This window comes from Dendrobates tinctorius, unplaced genomic scaffold (assembly GCF_039654945.1).
Source record: "Dendrobates tinctorius isolate UK_male_01 unplaced genomic scaffold, ASM3965494v1 ptg000127l, whole genome shotgun sequence".
In the NCBI taxonomy this organism is placed as follows: domain Eukaryota; kingdom Metazoa; phylum Chordata; class Amphibia; order Anura; family Dendrobatidae; genus Dendrobates; species Dendrobates tinctorius.
In genome coordinates, this window is record NW_027361795.1 from 20,572,270 (window position 1) to 20,590,151 (window position 17,882).

Genomic DNA, 17,882 nt, shown 5'->3' on the forward strand with positions numbered 1-17,882 from the left:
CCTTGCAAAGTGCTTTCAATTCCCCCAATCCCTCGCCGTACTTTGTAAAGCCTGCTCAACTTCATTTGAAATGTTTAAGAAAGTTAAAATTGTAAAGCTTTAGAGGCTGATATGCAGAAAGCTTGCATTAATCTAATCAGCCTTTATTAGGCAAATAACAGAAAAGCTTATGACGTGAGCAATGAGAGCTGTGTAATCACCTCTCTTCCCAGGGGTCGTGCATCTGCACACATGGAAAGACAGATGCCACACTCATTGATTCAAGAGAAGATAGTCCCTGCTGGGCCATAGTCGACAGTTATGCCTAATTCTTCCTGACATTTCATTCCTTACTGTGCAAGCAGATTCCAATATTCCCCACTCCCAAAACAGACTCCAGCTTCCACAACCGAAATGTGTGTGGCGAGTGATGCAGAAACAGAAGAAACATTAGCAGCATCCATTTAGCTTCACTCACTTCATTTTTAAAATATACTAGAGAGTTTCAATATCTAAGATATATTCAAAGCCTACTACATCCCATTGTGTTTCTTCTGGTCAGTGAGCCTGCATTGTAAAGCAACAAGCACAAAGACTTCTGGGCACAATAACGTACGCGCCCAACTAAAAGATGGTTTGCCAGCTCTATTTACATCATTGAAGTAGTAATTAGCCTCCATGCTTTCTGAGGATTGTTCTCACTACTGTTCTACAGAGAGAGATTACTGAGCTGTATTACAATACTGTGGCTTTTTGTGTTTTCCTCTATTGCTCCTGTGTTCATCAGGTGAACAAAAAGTGTCCTCTTCGTCTCCATCTGGCCAGTGCACATTTACAGTTCAGCAATATCTGGACCTTGACCGACTCTTCGTGATTTGGGCTCTGCACGCTACTAATTTTGATTTAAAATGAACTAAGATGCAACTCAAGTGTAGACTTTCAGGTTTGAACAAAAATATTCTGTGAAACATTTAGGAATCGCAACCATTTTTCTACCAATCCTCATTTCAGGGGCTCAAAAGTTGTTAGGCAAATTAACTTATCCAGAAATAAAATGTTAATTTTTAATAATTTGTAGAGAATCGTTTGCGGGCAATGACTGCCTGATTTCTGGAAGCCAGGGATGCCACCAAACACCGGGTTACCTCATTTGTGATACTTTGCCAGACCTTTACTGCACCTGACTTCTGTTGTTGCTTATTTGTTGGTCTTTCTGCCTTAAGTTTTGTCTTAATAATGTGACATGCTGCTCGATGGGGTTGAGATTTCGTGATTGACTCATCCACTGCAGAACATTCCACTTCTTTGTCTTAAACAACTCTTGGGTTACTATCGCAGTATGTTTTGGGTCACTGTCCATCTGTACTGTGAAGCAACGTCCAATTGACCTTGCTGCATTTGGTTGATTGTGAGCAGAAAATATAGCCCTGTACACTTCAGAATTCATCCGGCTCCTTTGGTCTTTATTCACATCATCAATAAACACTAGTGACCCCATGCGATTGGAAATTCATGCATGCTCATGCCGTCACACTGCCTCCACAAAGTCTTACAGAGGATGTGGTGTGCTTTCGATCATGAACCGTTCCAAGCCTTTTCCATACTTTCTTCTTCTTCTGATGCAGGTTGAATTTAGTTTTATACGTCCAAAGAATGCTTTTCCAGAACTGGGCTGGCTTCTATGGATGTTTTTTTTTGTAAAGCCTAATATGGCCTCTATTTTTAAGGTTGATTAATAGTTTGCACTTTGGTGTGAATCCTCTGTATTTGCTCCCATGAATTCTTCTATCTATGGTAGACTTAGATACTGAAACTCCTACTTTTTGGAGAGCGTTCTTCACTTGGGTGGATGTAACAAAAGGGTTTTTCATCAACATGGAAAGGATTCTGTGATCTTCCACCACTGTTGTCTTCTGTGGACATCCATGTCTTTTTGAGTCTCCAAGCTCAAAAGTGAGTTGCTGTTTTTTTCCGAATGTACCAAAACAGTTGATTTGGCCACTCTTAACATTTCTGCCATCTCTAATGGATTTCTTCTTTTTTTTTTCAGCCTAATGACTATCACTATCTGTTACTCTTATATTGCGAGCGCCTTTGGATTACAGATTGTGGGTTCACAGCAACAGTTTCAAAAAGAAAATGCCACACCTGGAACAGCTCCAGACCTTTTACCTGTTAAATGTTAAATTGATGATGGTTTAATAAGTGAATAGCCCATGAAGCTCATTAAAGAGCTTTTGAGATAACTGTACAATTACTTTTGGTCCCTTTAAAAAGAGGCAGCTACATATTAAAGAGCTGTAATTCCTAAACCCTTGCTCCAATTAGGATGTGAATACTTTTGAATTAAAGCCCCTATTGATTATATGACTGTATCTTGAATATGATGCCAAAACCTGTATCAATGTCAAAATATTTCTGGACCTAACAGTATATACTGCAGAAAAAAAGCCTAAAAGAAATTATAGAATATGTTATAACATTGTATGGCATCCATTAATGGCCTGTCTATATATCTTTGCAAAACCTTAATTGACATAACTGGACATTTATCATTATGAGCTGTTAGAATCTGTTCACATGTAACCTTCCTGCTAACCTCCTTTAAAGAACAGAGTTGGAGCCAGTAGATGGTTACAGAAATCACACAATCTGTAAACTGCTGTGAACCCATCTTCTCCAGGCAGTCACAGTGATGCCACTATCTGTATATGGACAGTTGTGCATGACTAACAGTGGAATATGATGCACCTTTCCATATGATCTATAAGTGGGGAGCAATCAAAAGGAATAAGACATGATGTAAACAGTGATGTAGATGACCGGATCTGCAGAATATATTTATTTGGTGAATGAAAATACCTTTTGTTCCTGGATTGCTGTATATTATAGCATGTACAACTTTTTATTCTTTGACTCCCTATATGAAAGTTCATATGGTAAATAGTGGGGAAAGCTATAATAAAAGTATGGGCTGAGCTCTAAATAAAGAAAATTACTTGACCCACCCGGTTCCATGTGGGGAGTATTAGTGCCACCCCACCAGCCTTCCAGTTAAAAATGCCATCTCAGGGGCACAATATTAAGAAATTTCATGTTCCAGGAAATTTTCCAAAATATATACATGAAAAAAATTGTACATAATAAACAAAAAACGAGTTTCAGGGTGAGGACACATAATGCACCTCAAACAGGATAGGCCTGAGTATACATGAACCTGACTCAGGCATGGAGTGACATTATTTAAATATATGATACACCCTGTTTTTATTTCTGTATTTTCTTTTTAGATTTCTTTCCATAATTACATTTTTAAAAATATATTTTCACCAACTATCAAGCTAAAAAATTGGACAGAACACAGTGTTGGTGTGAATGTGTATGTATCAATGTAGCTTTAAAGCGAACTTGTCACCAGGATTGACCGTTATAAGATACGGCCACCAATTTTCAGGGCTGATATACAGCATTCTATAATGCTGTATATCTGCCCCCAACCCGAACTGAAAGACAAGAAAAACGGATTTTATTATACTCACCTGGGGGGCAGTCCGGTCTGAGGGATGTCGATGGTCTTGGCCCAGTGCTTCCCTTCTTCTTGCGATGCTGTCCTTCTTCTTTCCTTGTGTGGATGACAAGTCCACACAAGGCAAGAAGTCATCCACACAGTCTCCCTAACATCGTGCTCCTGCGCAGGTGTACTTCTATGCCCTGACTAGGGCAGAGCAAAGTACTGCAGCACTCAGGCGACAGGAAAGGTCAAAGAGCCCCGATGCATGCACACTGTAGTACTTTACTCTGCCCTGGGTCAGGGCAGAGAAGTACACCTTCACAGGAGCGCAATGCCAGGGGACACTGTGTGGATGACGTAGGGACGGGTCATCCACACAAAGCAAGGAGGAGGACAGCATCACAAGAAAAAGGCGCCAGACCAAGACCAGCGACACCCCTCAGACTGGACCATCCTCCCCCAGTTGAATATAATAAAAGCTGTTTTTCTTGTCTTTCAGGTCAGGCTTGGGGCAGATATACAGCATTATAGAATGCTGTATATCAAGCCTGAATGGTTGTGGCTGTATCTCATATCTGTCAAAACTGGTAACAGGTTCCCTTTAAAGTAGAGGCTGCATATACATGCAGCTCTAACTATTCTATTTTAAGGTGATTGTAAAATGCAAATAGCTACTAATTCCTTCCATAGTCTTCAAGCTAGTTAGATATTTACATGGTCTCTTCGTCTCTACAGTACTGTTTGGGGGAAAAAGGAACCCCCATTTTCCAGGTAGGTGGCAGTAATCGTAATGGAACCTGCATCCCTTAGACATTTATGGCATATCCTTTTGATGAGCCATAAACTTCTCAAACAGTAATCCCCCTTTAATTTTTATTGCTTAGCTTATAAGTAGTTCAATATGACAATGTGGCCTTTGAACCAGAAAACTTTGTTCTCCCTTGTTTTACAGTCTACATTTTTATCTTAAGCATTCAAAAAGTTATGTGTATCCACAAATCACACCAGTGAAAACTATAGTTTGTGTTGCAATGAAGTTAACGTGTCAATTAAAATAAATAGTGAACAGAGTTTTAAAAAAAATTCTTAAATGCACTTTAATTCCATTTTGCCTTTCACACGGTGTAATAAAGAGTGGTCAAAATGTTATATGTACCAGAAAATTACATCTTGCCACTATAAAAAAAAATCTCAAAGAACATGGAAACACACAAATTATATTTTTCATACTATATATCTCTTCTTGCAATTCCGTCCACCTTCTCTGCTTCATGTGGAATAAGTGATGTCATAGGATGCGTCATCAACACTAAGCAGAGAAGGAGGACAGCATCCCAAGAAGTGAAGTGCTGAATCAAGAACAGAGGTGCTGAATCAAGACCAGCAAAGCCCATCAGAATGGACCGCCCTATAGGCGAATGTAATAAAAGGTGTTCTTTTGCCTTCCAGGGCGAATTGGAGTCATATATTCAGCAATATAGAATGCTGTCACATGGGGCTGAAAGGTGGTGGCCGTAGGTTATATGGTAATAACCTGGTGACAAGTTCCCTTTAATACTTAAAACACACTGATAAATCAATTTTTTTTTTGCCAGAAAATTGTCATAAAACACTTAGAAAAGTTGCAAAATGTTTGCAGAAGGCAGAGCTACACAAATTTTGCATCTTTTGGTGTTTTCCTGCCAGTTTCAAGCAGCCCCGCCAAAAATGGGCAGAGCTGCTGAGGAGATGGGTCGTGGCTACGCTCGCCTACCAAATTTATAAAAAGTGGTATAGTTTCTTACGAAGGAAGAGTAAAGGTACTGTCACACTTAGCGATGCACCATCGATCCCGACCAGCGATATGACGCGGTCAGGATCGCTGGTACACCGCTAAGTTGTCGCTAGTGAGCTGCCACACAGGCAGATCTCACTAGCGACATCGCTGGGGACGGGGGTCGCTACTTACCTGTCACACCAGGCGATCCTGCATCCTCCCGCCCGGCTCCACGCATAGCTCATCGTCACAGCAGGAAGCGCCGCAGGAAGCTGACGACAAGAAACAGTCCAGGACGTTCTCGCGCGATCAGCGATAACCAGCGGGGGAGCGGGTTGTAGGTAAGTATCACACACAGCGATATCGCTAGCAATATCGCTAGAACGTCACAAGTTATAGCGATATTGCTAGCGATATCGCTTAGAGTGACAGGCCCTTTACTCCGGCCTCTGACTGGATTAACATTTCTGGCACAGTGCACATTTCTGATAAGATGCAACTAATTTATTGAGCAGGATGTGTCAGCCTTGATGAGTTAGGGCCAAAGTGCTATTAACCATAGACTTTCAATTATTTTTATACACAAAAGTTCACAAAAACAAAACATACCTGACAAAATCATCAAAAGTCCGAAATGCAACCATGCCACCCATCCTCTGACATGGAGGAGTGAATGAAGTATCAAGTAGAACATCACTGACGCTAGCAACATGCACCATCCCATAATGGTTGAGATTGGAAGAAAACGACATTCTGATGGATAAAATAAGAAAATAAAATCAATTAAAGATAACCTGACAGCTGATACATGCTACCAAGCCATGGGCAGCATGTATCAGGTACTGACTGTATGATCTCATCCAGGCATGTATGATCCTGAAACGTTTTCGGATTTCAGAGAAAAACATAGTTCAATAGCCATTGAGCGAAAAGAGACGTGCTGTAGACTGGTTGGACAGGTGGGTCCACAGTGACTTATCCCTGCCCGCTGACCTGGAGTGATAGGTGTTTGACTACATGCGCATATAGGCAGAAACCTGTCAATCCATTGCAGTGGATGGGAAAAATCTGGTGGGGACCTGCCTGTCCGACCATTCAACAGCACAGCTCAGTCCCCTCGACAGCTATTGAACTATGTTTTCTCTAAAACCCGGAAGCATTTCAGAGTCAAACATAGCTGGCTGAGTTCAAATAGCTAGTGTCTGATACCTGCAGCCCAGAGCTGTCGCTCTTAGACCATTTGACCATAGCCCATGCTCCATATCTCTTCCAATGATTTCAGCTTTCTATGCATAAATTAATTTCCCTGGCTTATCACTAATGTTGGTTTCTGGCTTCTAGAATTACTATACTTTCTAAAGACATAAATATCCAGTTTCTGGCACTAAATGTATGGCTCCGACATTGAGCCATATAATGGTTATACAATGTATTCTGCTGTTAACATCTCAATGAAGCGGAGTTGTGCAGTTGTAATACGTAGCTTGTGACTTATTTCTCACTTAATCATACTCAGAGTATATTCACACACAGATTAGTTGCAGAAATTTATAAATTGCAGAAAACCGTGTGCTGGTCGACAAAACGACCATATTCAGATACATTGAAAAGTTTTAGTTACAAAGAGTTCTGCAAAAAATCTACAAAACTGCGGCATGTAAGTATATACCCTTAGACTCGTACTATTCTATTTCTGCTCTAAAGTAGAGTAAATCAGCATGTTACATAATGAACCTCATGATATAGATTATCGGTTTGAGTAAATAATGCAAATATCATACCTGTTCAGAGTAGGGATGTTCCCTCTGGAATCAAACAAGAAGAAACATTTAGTAATAGAAAAACAAAACCCAACAAAGCAGAAACCAAGTAACTTGTAGTGAAGCACATGCAAGAGTTCGGAATGTCAATTTTCCCGTAACACTGATTAACGTCTAAGTTCATAAGCTGCCAAGTAGTTTCAAAAATGTCTACAACCATCCCATTCGTTTGAATAGGTTTTTCAAAAGCAAATGTGCATGCTGCGAAACAATACCAAACATATGGATATTTCTACCACAAAACCGCCGAGAGTGAACATAACCTTTAAGGCCACGGAATAATAGCCAGTGCAATATATGCATGGTTGAATCTGACAAATCAGCAAACATATTTCTAATATAATTTTTAAATTCTACCCAGCCCTATTTTTTGCTTTTTTAAATCTACGTTGGATTGTTCTTCAGGAGTCAAAGTAAGCAAACACAGAAGATTATTTCTTTTAAAAAAATATTTAAAAACAATTACTAAAATCATATTAGAATTTCAAAACATAAATTTCAGGGGTTGTCCCCAAACTGGAGAACCACAGCCAAATCGATTCAGGACTAAATTAAAATAAAAACAGTGTATACTCACCTCCCGCAGTGGCCACAGTCCAGTGAATCTGGCTACGACGCAATATTGATGTGTCATGTGCCAGCAACAGCCAATGAGTGGACCCTTGTCAGCAGCAGCCTTCCATCACTGCGGATGTCCATTCTGATGGAATAATTATGAGCTGTGGCTGACAAGAAGCCACTCGTTGGCTGCAGCTGGCAAGTGACATAATCTCACATCACTACTGAAAACGCGCACTGACATCGCTAGAATGGCACCGTTGGAAGTTATTTTATTTCGCTCTCAAATTGATTTAGCTGGGGTTGGCCTATAGCGGACTACGCCTTTAAACCACATTACATACATAAACGATAATGTTTATCGGTAACTTTTAAAAGCAAATATCAAAGGACGTTACACAATGAGAAATGTTGTGTGAGGATATGCAAATGTGCAATTTGGTCTTTACATGTAACTCTAAAGTAAATACTTGGAAAATGGTATCTTTGCCTACATCTTCACACATGTCTAATAATCTATGAACCAGCAAAGATGAGGAAAATACACAGATATGCAAAACGGAAGCTATGAGACGATGATTACTCTTCACTGTGTATTATGTTAAACCATTTTTTTTGCACAAAAAGCAGCAACTAATGGGGTGTAGAGAAGATCGGGGGAGAGGTACACCAGTAACACATTCACTCGCTGGGAAGTTAATGATGTAGACTCTGCTTTATGCATAAGTAAAGGTCTACGACATTGCAGAAAACCAGCAATATATATACAAATTACAGAAAAGCCAATGGAAGACTCACAACCAATAAAGACATAACACGATAACAGTATTTAGATTTCATTGGGAATTTTCAAAATGCTACACCTCATCAAAGAGCCAGCACTAGTGATGAGCGAACGTGCTCGGATAAGGTGTTAACCGAGCATGATCAATAACAGAGTGTCTTCGGCGTGCTCGAATAATATGTCTGAGTCCACGCACCTGCATGTCTCATAGACAGCTGCAGCACATGCAGGGATTGCCTGGTTTATAGGCAATCCATGTATGTGTTGTGACTGTCGAACAGCCGCGAGACATGCAGGTGCGGGGACTCAAACATATTAATTGAGCACGCCGAAGACACTCTGTTATCACTAGATCATGCTCGGATAACACCTTATCCGAGCACGTTCGCTCATCACTAGTCAGAACCATTTTGGACCACCATATTTCACCCATCACAAAAAGTTACTGCACTTCTGAGAGGCAGGGAGGTCATGTCAATGCCTGAACTGTGGACTGAGAAAGGATTAAAATCCAATGTTGGATTATATAAGAAAAAAAATAAAAACTTTGTTATAGAGCTAATATTTTACTTGAGATAAATGCCTCAGTCCTCAGTCTTACAGGAACTTAGAGTGAAGTAAACAAAATGATTAGAAAAGTAAAAATGTCAAATTACTCCTTTGTGCATAATATGAATATTATTTCTATTTTTTAGTATTTTTTTATAAAAAAAAAATGTGAAAAAGGAAATAGACTGATGGGAGAGGTTATTTCATACACAGTGTATTGGTGGAGCTCTAACTATCCATATACCAAGAGGGCACATATTAACCTCTAATGTGCCTCAACATAGTGGAGACTTTTTCAATATTGTGTGTTATTGGGGATCATCGGATTACAGCCTTACAGTAGTACCGTAACTTGATGATGTCTGTGCTGTGGAAATTTATGGCTTTATAGAAGTAAAATAAGTAAATTAACAAATAAGTAAATAAATCTCACTTAAAATTCCTGGTTTTTTTTTATTGGACTAGACTTGGGGTTTATCTAATATCGTCTAACACTTCACTTCCCACACCTAGAGCACCTCTCCTCCTTCACTTTTGATTATTTAGGTCAATTCAATATTTTTCGTATGTGTCCAAAAATCTGGTTGTAATCATATTAAAAGAGATTTCTATTGATTTTTTTTTTATAACTTTATAACCATTAGTATTTGGCGACCAAAGAAATGGAGCATCTTGACGAGACTTGTCTGCAGAGGTATGAAATGGAGTGACCTCCCAAAATTTGCACTTATGTTCCATCCACAAAAGGATGCCTTATGTTTGGTCAAGTAGTTTGCTCTCGTGTGGTCAGCGGGTCTTATATGTTTACATGTTCAGTGTCTGCGAACCTAGACTGGCCTGCTGCAAACAAGTCTCCCCACTAAAGGCAACCGCACTTTGTTGCCTGTGCATTGAACATAAAGCCCCATAAGAAAGGAGGAAACTAAATCTACTATAGGTCATGTTGGCTGATACGTAGTGTTTTTGGGTTGCTATTATTTTTTATTTTATTTTTTTTTACTTAAAAGCATGTTCCAGGATTTTTAGATTGATTAGTTAAGATATTAACTGTACTAGTTGATCCACTAACTATATCATCAAATTAGTTTTAGAGCATCAATATATAAGATATAATAAAGTAACAATACAACTAATAATGGAGAGATTGAAAAACACAAGATGCAATTGGAAGAAGCTTGAACAAACTCACGATCTATAGAAATGGGCAAATACCTGGAGAAAAGGAGTGTTCTGATAAAAATACACTACTTTTCCAGTACATTGACTGACCTTTGTGCTTACAAAGACACACATTTCAGCAATCATCAGCAATATGTGAAAAATAAATCTAGACTACGCCGAGAAGGGACAGCTGAACAATGGATGCCAAGCATTTACACTTCCTCTTATTCATGCCTGTTGAAACCACAGCAGGGAGCAAATTTATGGGTCCTAAAGACGAGTCCTATGAAAAAAAAGGTGTATGTGTTTGAACTATGCTTATTCTCTTCAAAAAGCAGTGAAGAATGTGTGGAGTGGAATACAGATGAATACACAGAATTTCACCAGAAGAGTTTGTGTGTATATAGCCATACACACATTTATATATACATACTTCTCATTTCAATCACCATTATAAATTAACAGTATATATGTGTGTGTGTGCGCATGTACATATCTATATACACACACACACAATAATGGTGGAGGAAATTAGATGTTTTTTGTACAGACCTATAGGACTACATACACTGTATATATGTAGCCCTCTCTCTCTCTGTGTATATATATAATCTTGTGTTTTCCATGAAAACTCATACTTTTATTAATCAAATGAGTTGGCAAATGAATTTAAAATCTAGTCCAGACATTGACAAGGTTCTAAAAAAAGATTCATATTTGAAATCATTTTCTCCTTCAAACTTTGCTTTCGTCAAAGAATGCTCACTGTGCAGCAATTACACCATTGCAGACCTTTGGCATTCTAGCAGTTAATTTGCTGAGGTAATCTAGAGAAATTTCACCCCATGCTTCCAGAAGCCCCTCCCACAAGTTGGTTTAGATTGATGGGCACTTTTTGCGTACTATACGATCAAGCTGCTCCCACAAGAGCTCAATGGGGTTGAGATCTGGCGACTGCGCTGGCCACTCCATTACAGATAGAATACCAGCTGCCTGCTTATTCCCTAAATAGTTCTTGCATAATTTGGAGGTGTGCTTTGGGTCATTGTCCTGCTATAGGATGAAATTGGCTCCAATCAAGCGCTGTCCACTGGGTATAGCACGGCATTGCAAAATGGATTGATAGCCTTCTTTATTCAAAATCCCTTTTTCCTTGTACAAATCTCCCACTTTACCAGCACCAAAGCAACTCCAGACCATCACATTACCTCCACCATGCTTAACAGATGGCATCAGGCACTCTTCCAGCATCTTTTCAGTTGTTCTGCATCTCACAAATGTTCTTCTATGTGATCCAAACACCTCAAACTTGGATTCGTCTGTCCATAACACTTTTTACCAATCTTCCAATGTCTGTGTTCTTTTGCCCATATTAATCTTTTCCTTTTATTAGCCAGTCTCAGATATGGCTTTTTCTTTGCCCCTCTGCCCTGAAGGCCAGCATCCCGGAGTCACATCATCACTGTAGACGTTGACACTGTACTATTTAATGAAGCTGCCAGTTGAGGACCTGTGAGGCATCGATTTCTCAAACTACAGACTCTATTGTACTTGTCTTGATGCTCAGTTGTGCAGCAGGGCCTCCCACTTCTCTTTCTACTCTGGTTAGAGCCTGTTTGTGCTCTCCTCTGAAGGGAGTAGTACCCACCGTTGTAGGAAATCTTCAGTTTCTTGTCAATTTCTCACATGGAATAGCCTTCATTTCTAAGAACAAGAATAGACTGTCGAGTTTCACATGAAAGTTCTTTTTTTCTGGCCATTTTGAGAGTTTAATGGAACCAACAAATATAATGCTCCAGATTCTCAACTATCTCAAAGGAAGGTCATGTTTATAGCTTCATTTTGAGAGTTTAATGGAACCAACAAATATAATGCTCCAGATTCTCAACTAGCTCAAAGGAAGGTCATGTTTATAGCTTCGCTAATCAGCCAAACTGTTTTCAGCTGTGCTAACGTACTTGCACAAGGGTTTTCAAGGGTATTCTAACCATCCATTAGCCTTCTTACACAGTGAGCAAACACAAAGTACCATAAGAACACTGGAGTGATGGTTGTTGGAAATGGGCCTCTATACACCTATGAAGATATTGTATTACAAACGAGACGTTTGCTGGCTTCTATACGTGTATGTTAGGAATATCTTTGACCGATTATTACAGGAGCTGTTTTTTATGCGAATCCTGTGATAAACATTATTTAGAGCTTGACACATCTTTTGAATTTACATCCAAGCAAGACTTCTGCTCATACTAAGAGACACGATAAAAATTATACATTTTATAAAAGGAGGACACTGATATTAATTATTTCATCAGTTGGTTCCTTATTCGTCTCATGATCTCAACATTTCAAGTTGGAATGACTAATTTATCTGGTATGAAGCAAACTATGCAAAATTCATTTGTACCCCCTGCAAATCAATACCCATTGCTGACTGCCCTAAAGAAAAAAAAAAAAACTTGGTTAAATGGTGCTGGGAACAGGAAAAAAGAAGATCATTATGAAGAAATTGCATTAAAATAAGATTGCATTTTTTTTTTAAAGAGTGCAGAGAGTATGGAGAGCAGATGGACCCAGCTGTGTGTCCTATTCCAATTCTGATTACTTTCCTTGTGTCTGCAGCTCATTTATTCATTGCAGGCTTACCCCATCCTAAAAAACGCTACACTAAAATTAATGGACTGCTGCTCAGCCAAGAAAACTCCACTAGTAGAATAAGCCTGGCGACAAATAAGTAGAGAACATTCTTAGGGAAGAGACTATTTCAGGCAAAAAGAAGCGATGGAGAATTGAATAAAAGAGAAAAGGCTGGTCCGATATCTGAAGGCAATGTCCTGTTCCTCTCTTATATAACAATCAATATGCTTTATGACAGATCCATTACAATATACCATTCATACGTCCAGCTGAACACAGCATAAGATCGTTTTATTAATATATTAAACGAACGGAATATTTACTGGTTAGGTCTCATTCTCGTGTTTGGCACTTCACATGTGTGTTCCGTCTGTCGTCACGGATAGTACAGACCTATTATAGTCTATGGGCTTTGGTGCCACATAGAGGGTCAAAAACGGATGAAAATCATAAAAATAAATATACACAGCGCCATATAACTTCTGCTAAAACAAAGGACCCTCCGCTAAGACCAGAAGCAGCCATATATTTCCCAAGGTGCTATATCATTTCAAGCACTAGAGTGATCTGCATCTTCAAACCTTTTCTTAAAATATTCAAGGCCTACCTCCTCCTAATGTTGGATGAGTAATATTAAATCTAATTTCAGCACAGTACTTGATTCAGGCAATACAATACTGGGTATGAGCATTGTATGGCGGGTATGCTACACAAATTATACTAAAACAAAATAACATTTAACGGTGCTAGGTCAATGAAACACAATCGGAAGGTCACTGTGATGAGTTCATGAAGACTGTTCTGCATGAAATCGAGGTGGACATTTCCAACAAACCCTTCTCTTTCTGACCGCAAGGAAAATGACCGCTTCTCAATATTTAACCGCAGTGAAACACTGCCATCTAGTGCCCATAAGACGGGTGTACAGTATAGCAAGTTCACATTGTAATTGTACCAAGATAGAACAGAATTCAATACAAATTCTCAAATATATACAGTATATGTGCATAGTAGCTGCTGAAATAATGTTTTAATGCCTAATGATGCCTCTGAGACTACAGTGGCGGCTGGTAACATAGGCCATGAGCAGTAAAATGTAAAATCCCTCTTGATAACAGATTGAAAAGTTGAATGTTTTTAACAGTTTACCCATTTATGGTGATAACACAGCCTCCTAAAATTGTATTTTTATGTTAAATGTATTTAAAACACCTTTTGTAACTTAAAACTTAACACTAAAAAATAACAATGTATGCTTTGCAGTGCACCCAGTTTCCGAATTCTAAGAATTCGAACATTTTACAGCATCAAATAATATATTAATTGTAATTCTGAATATGTAGTATATGCGGTTATTTGTACTCATGACAGAAACGTTCTATTGGCTGCAGTACTCTGTCATATCTCCTCTTCTGCTAAACATTTCATTTTTAATCAGCAGCGAAAGCTTTCTTCCTTTCAAGCAATTATTGGCAATGTAAAGGTTAATAGACCAGCACACGGAGGTGACATAAGGAGACGCCTATTAACAAGAGAAGCCTTTTGGATTTTTAATCTTGGTCCAGATCAAATCATGTATCACTACTGAAAAGTCTGAATTTCATCATACTGTATATTTATTCTATTTTCCTGTTGGATTTGTGTTTTAATTCTTCACATCTGTGTTTTTACTATGATGATTCATTCCATCCCATGCTCCTAGTATCCATTTTTGATTCTTTCACCGGGATATTTAGGGTTGCTGGGAACATTTTCCCACTGAGCTTTGATAAAGAATGTCAGATAGTGTTTGAAGCACACAGTTTTTCTCTTTCATTCCGCCATGTATTTTTTTGGATTTCATTTTGAAATATTACAATAAAGTGGATTTTTCACCCAGGAGCATTACTTTTTCTTTTTTCAAACTGTAAAGTAATCCAATTAGAAAGAATATGTATCACCAACATGTATTTAACCCCTTCCCAACCTACAACGTATAGGTACATCATGAGTCGTGTCCCTGTATTTGATGCGGGCTCCGGCGCACGTGTCATGTTTAATGCCGCGGTCAATCACTTAGAACAGCATTTAACTGGTGCCTGGTGGAAGCACGTCACAAGACACACCCAACAGTGCATCTATCAAGTGATCGTGGGGCACCGTTGGGTTGTCATGAGAGCCGGGGTTCATCAGGAGACTCCCGTGCTTGTCAATGCAAATCTCCTGTGAGCGCCAGCAGGTGGTGGTAGGAGGATGGAGGTGGTAGGTGACGATGATTTCTGATACACATAGCAGGGCTGAAGCTCTGCTTTGTGCAGCACAAGCGAACAAAAGATCGCACCTTCAAATCTTCTAAGGAGACTATTGAAGCAAGTAAAGCGTAGAAAAAAAGTTTTAAAAATATAAAACAAACTATAAACATTCAAATCACCCCCCTTTTGCCCAATTCAAAATAAAATAAAAACTTCACATATGTGCTATCGCTGTGTTAATAAACATCCAGTCTATGAAAATATACAGTCATATGTTAAAGTTTGGGCACCCCTATAAATGTTAACCTTTTTTCTTTATAACAATTTTGGTTTTTGCAACAGCTATTTCAGTTTCATATATCTAATAACTGATGGACTCAGTTATATTTCTGGATTCAAATGAGGTTTATTGTACTAACAGAAAATGTGCAATCTGCATTTAAACAAAATTTGACCGGTGCAAAAGTATGGGCACCTCAACTTAAAAGTGACAATAATATTTCGAAATTTGACAACAATTTAGGATAACTACTATACCATACCACCATCACAGGCGTGAAGTGATGCTAATATTTTTAGAGTTTTATTAAATGGGGAAGCACTAACCTGTTTGGATGGGATGTCGGTAGCATAAACTGAAATTCAACTACACACGTGTTGTCCTTTAGCTGCCGATGCTGCACACTATTCAGTTCGTAGGCAATGTATGCTCGCCGAACATACACCTGAAAGACAAAAGTACGATGAAATAAAACAAAATGACAAAAGGTTGAAGGTCCACAGCAATAGGTCATGACTGAGACCAGGGATCAGTTGGCACAACGTAATGACGTTTTACAGCGAATTTACAGATGCGTTTCTGCTATCTGGTTATTAGCTACACAGCGAATACAAATAAAGCACATACTGCATCAATTGGCACACTACATCTACAAGCCCCTAAAGTGTACACAAAGCTCTGTGAAAATTAGAATTTTTAAAGGTCATCTATTATTAAGATCAATTCTCCTAAGCCGTCTATACGGGCATGTAGGTCTACTGCAGGGCTCCCCAACCTGTGGCTCAAGAGGTTCGCTGGCCCATGATGTGTGGTTAGCGGCTGCCTACCAGCTTGGTGCATTAGCACCACTTCCAGAAAACAACAATGAAGAGCAGGTCTTCATATGGCGAATATTATGAGTAACCCTGCACAGAAGAGCAGATCTGAATGTGCATAGTCTGGCCTTGGAGATTTGGAGATAATTTAAGTATGGTAAGCTGGAGACAGGATGATACCAAGTGTCAGAAGAGGTGCTTGAAGCAGGCTGCGACAGTGTGGTGAAAGTGATTGATAAGAGAATACTGAATGGAGGTATTGAGGGAACCTCTGGATCTTGGTGTACTGCCTTTGTGTGGTTTCTGTGGAAAAGCTTTGGCTGTCATTATACCCATAATAGGGCTTTGTGTGTCGCCACTGTGATGGGGTCGAGAGCTGGATGTGGCCCGCAACTCTCTCTTAGACCTAAATGTGGGTCGCGACCTTCTCTCAAAGCTGAATGTGGCTCTCAAGGTCAGAAAGATTGGGAGACCACTGATTTTCTGTATATTACCGTTCAATGTAATCCTGTATGTGACGATAATATGAGACAGGTTTCTATTTATGATTTTTTAAAGCCTAAAAGTGGAAAAAGCAGCAATCAACTGCCTAGTAGGAATTGAATGGCGCTGCGGTGGAGCATGCGCACAGCCACTCCATTCTAGTGGGGATAAAAGTGTCCCATTCTGCCAATCAATGCGGGTGTGGTGGTCAGAACCCCCTGAGCAACAAATCATCGTCTATCCTGTGGATAGCTGATAAAGGAGTTGTCAGATGAAAACAAGTTATGACTTATTTTCCACTATTGTTACAATTTACATTTTCACATGCAATCATACCAGTAACTGGAAGACGCAAATACAGAAATTTTTTTAAAAATCCTTTGTTGTTAAAAATTGATTTTATGTCAGTTAACCTATTTAACCCCCAAGGCTGTTTACATGTTACTGACCGGGCCAATTTTTACAATTCTGACCACTGTCACTTTATGAGGAAATAACTCTGGAACGCTCCAACGGAACTTGGCGATTCGGCCATTGTTTTTTGTGTCATATTTTATTTCATGATAGTGGTAACATTTCTTCGTTATGATTTGCGTTTGTGAAAAAAATAAATTGAAAATTTGATGAAAATTTTGCAATTTTAAAACTTTTATTTTTTATGCTCTTAAATCACAGAGATATGACACACAAAATAGTTAATACATAACATTTCCCACATGTCTACTTTACATCACGACAATTCTTTAAACTTTTTTTTTTTTTGTTAGGAAGTTAAAATTTGACTAGCAATTACTTATTTTTCCAACAAAATTTACAAAACCATTTTTTAGGGACACCTCACATTTGAAGTGACTTTAAGGGGCCTATATGACAGAAAATATCGAAAAGTGACACCATTCTAAAAACTGCACCCCTCAAGGTGCTCAAAACCACATTCAAGAAGTTTATTAACCCTTCAGGTGCTTTAAAAGAATTTTTGGAATGTGGAATGAAAAAAATGAACATTTAACTTTTTGTCACAAAAATTTTACTTTAGACCCAATTTATCTTTCATTTCGCAAGGGTAACGGGGAAAAATAGACGTAAAAATTTGCTGTGCAATTTCTCCACTGTTTGGGCTCATGGCAGGGCTCAGAAGAGAAGGAGCGCCATTTGATTTTTTGAATGTAAAATTTGCTGGATAATTAGCGGATGTCATGTTGAGTTTGGAGAGCCCCTGATGTGAATAAACGGTGAAAGCTGGCAACAAGTGATACCATTTTGGAAACTAGACTCCTCAGGGATCCAGCTTCCTGGATTGCGCTGGCTGATCAGCTGT

General features: G+C 39.0%; 1 protein-coding gene across 2 annotated transcripts in view; it reads right to left on the bottom strand.

The window, feature by feature from the left end:
* Window positions 1–17,882, bottom strand: part of ACACA (acetyl-CoA carboxylase alpha) — a 624,740-nt gene that overhangs the window by 428,274 nt on the left and 178,584 nt on the right. For both annotated transcript variants that reach the window (XM_073542564.1, XM_073542565.1), the window contains exons 29-31: window positions 15,593–15,711; window positions 7,028–7,051; window positions 5,856–5,999 (exon numbers count right to left, since the gene is read on the bottom strand). In XM_073542564.1, the coding sequence (XP_073398665.1) occupies window positions 5,856–5,999; window positions 7,028–7,051; window positions 15,593–15,711 (287 nt within the window). The remainder of the gene's footprint in view (window positions 1–5,855; window positions 6,000–7,027; window positions 7,052–15,592; window positions 15,712–17,882) is intronic.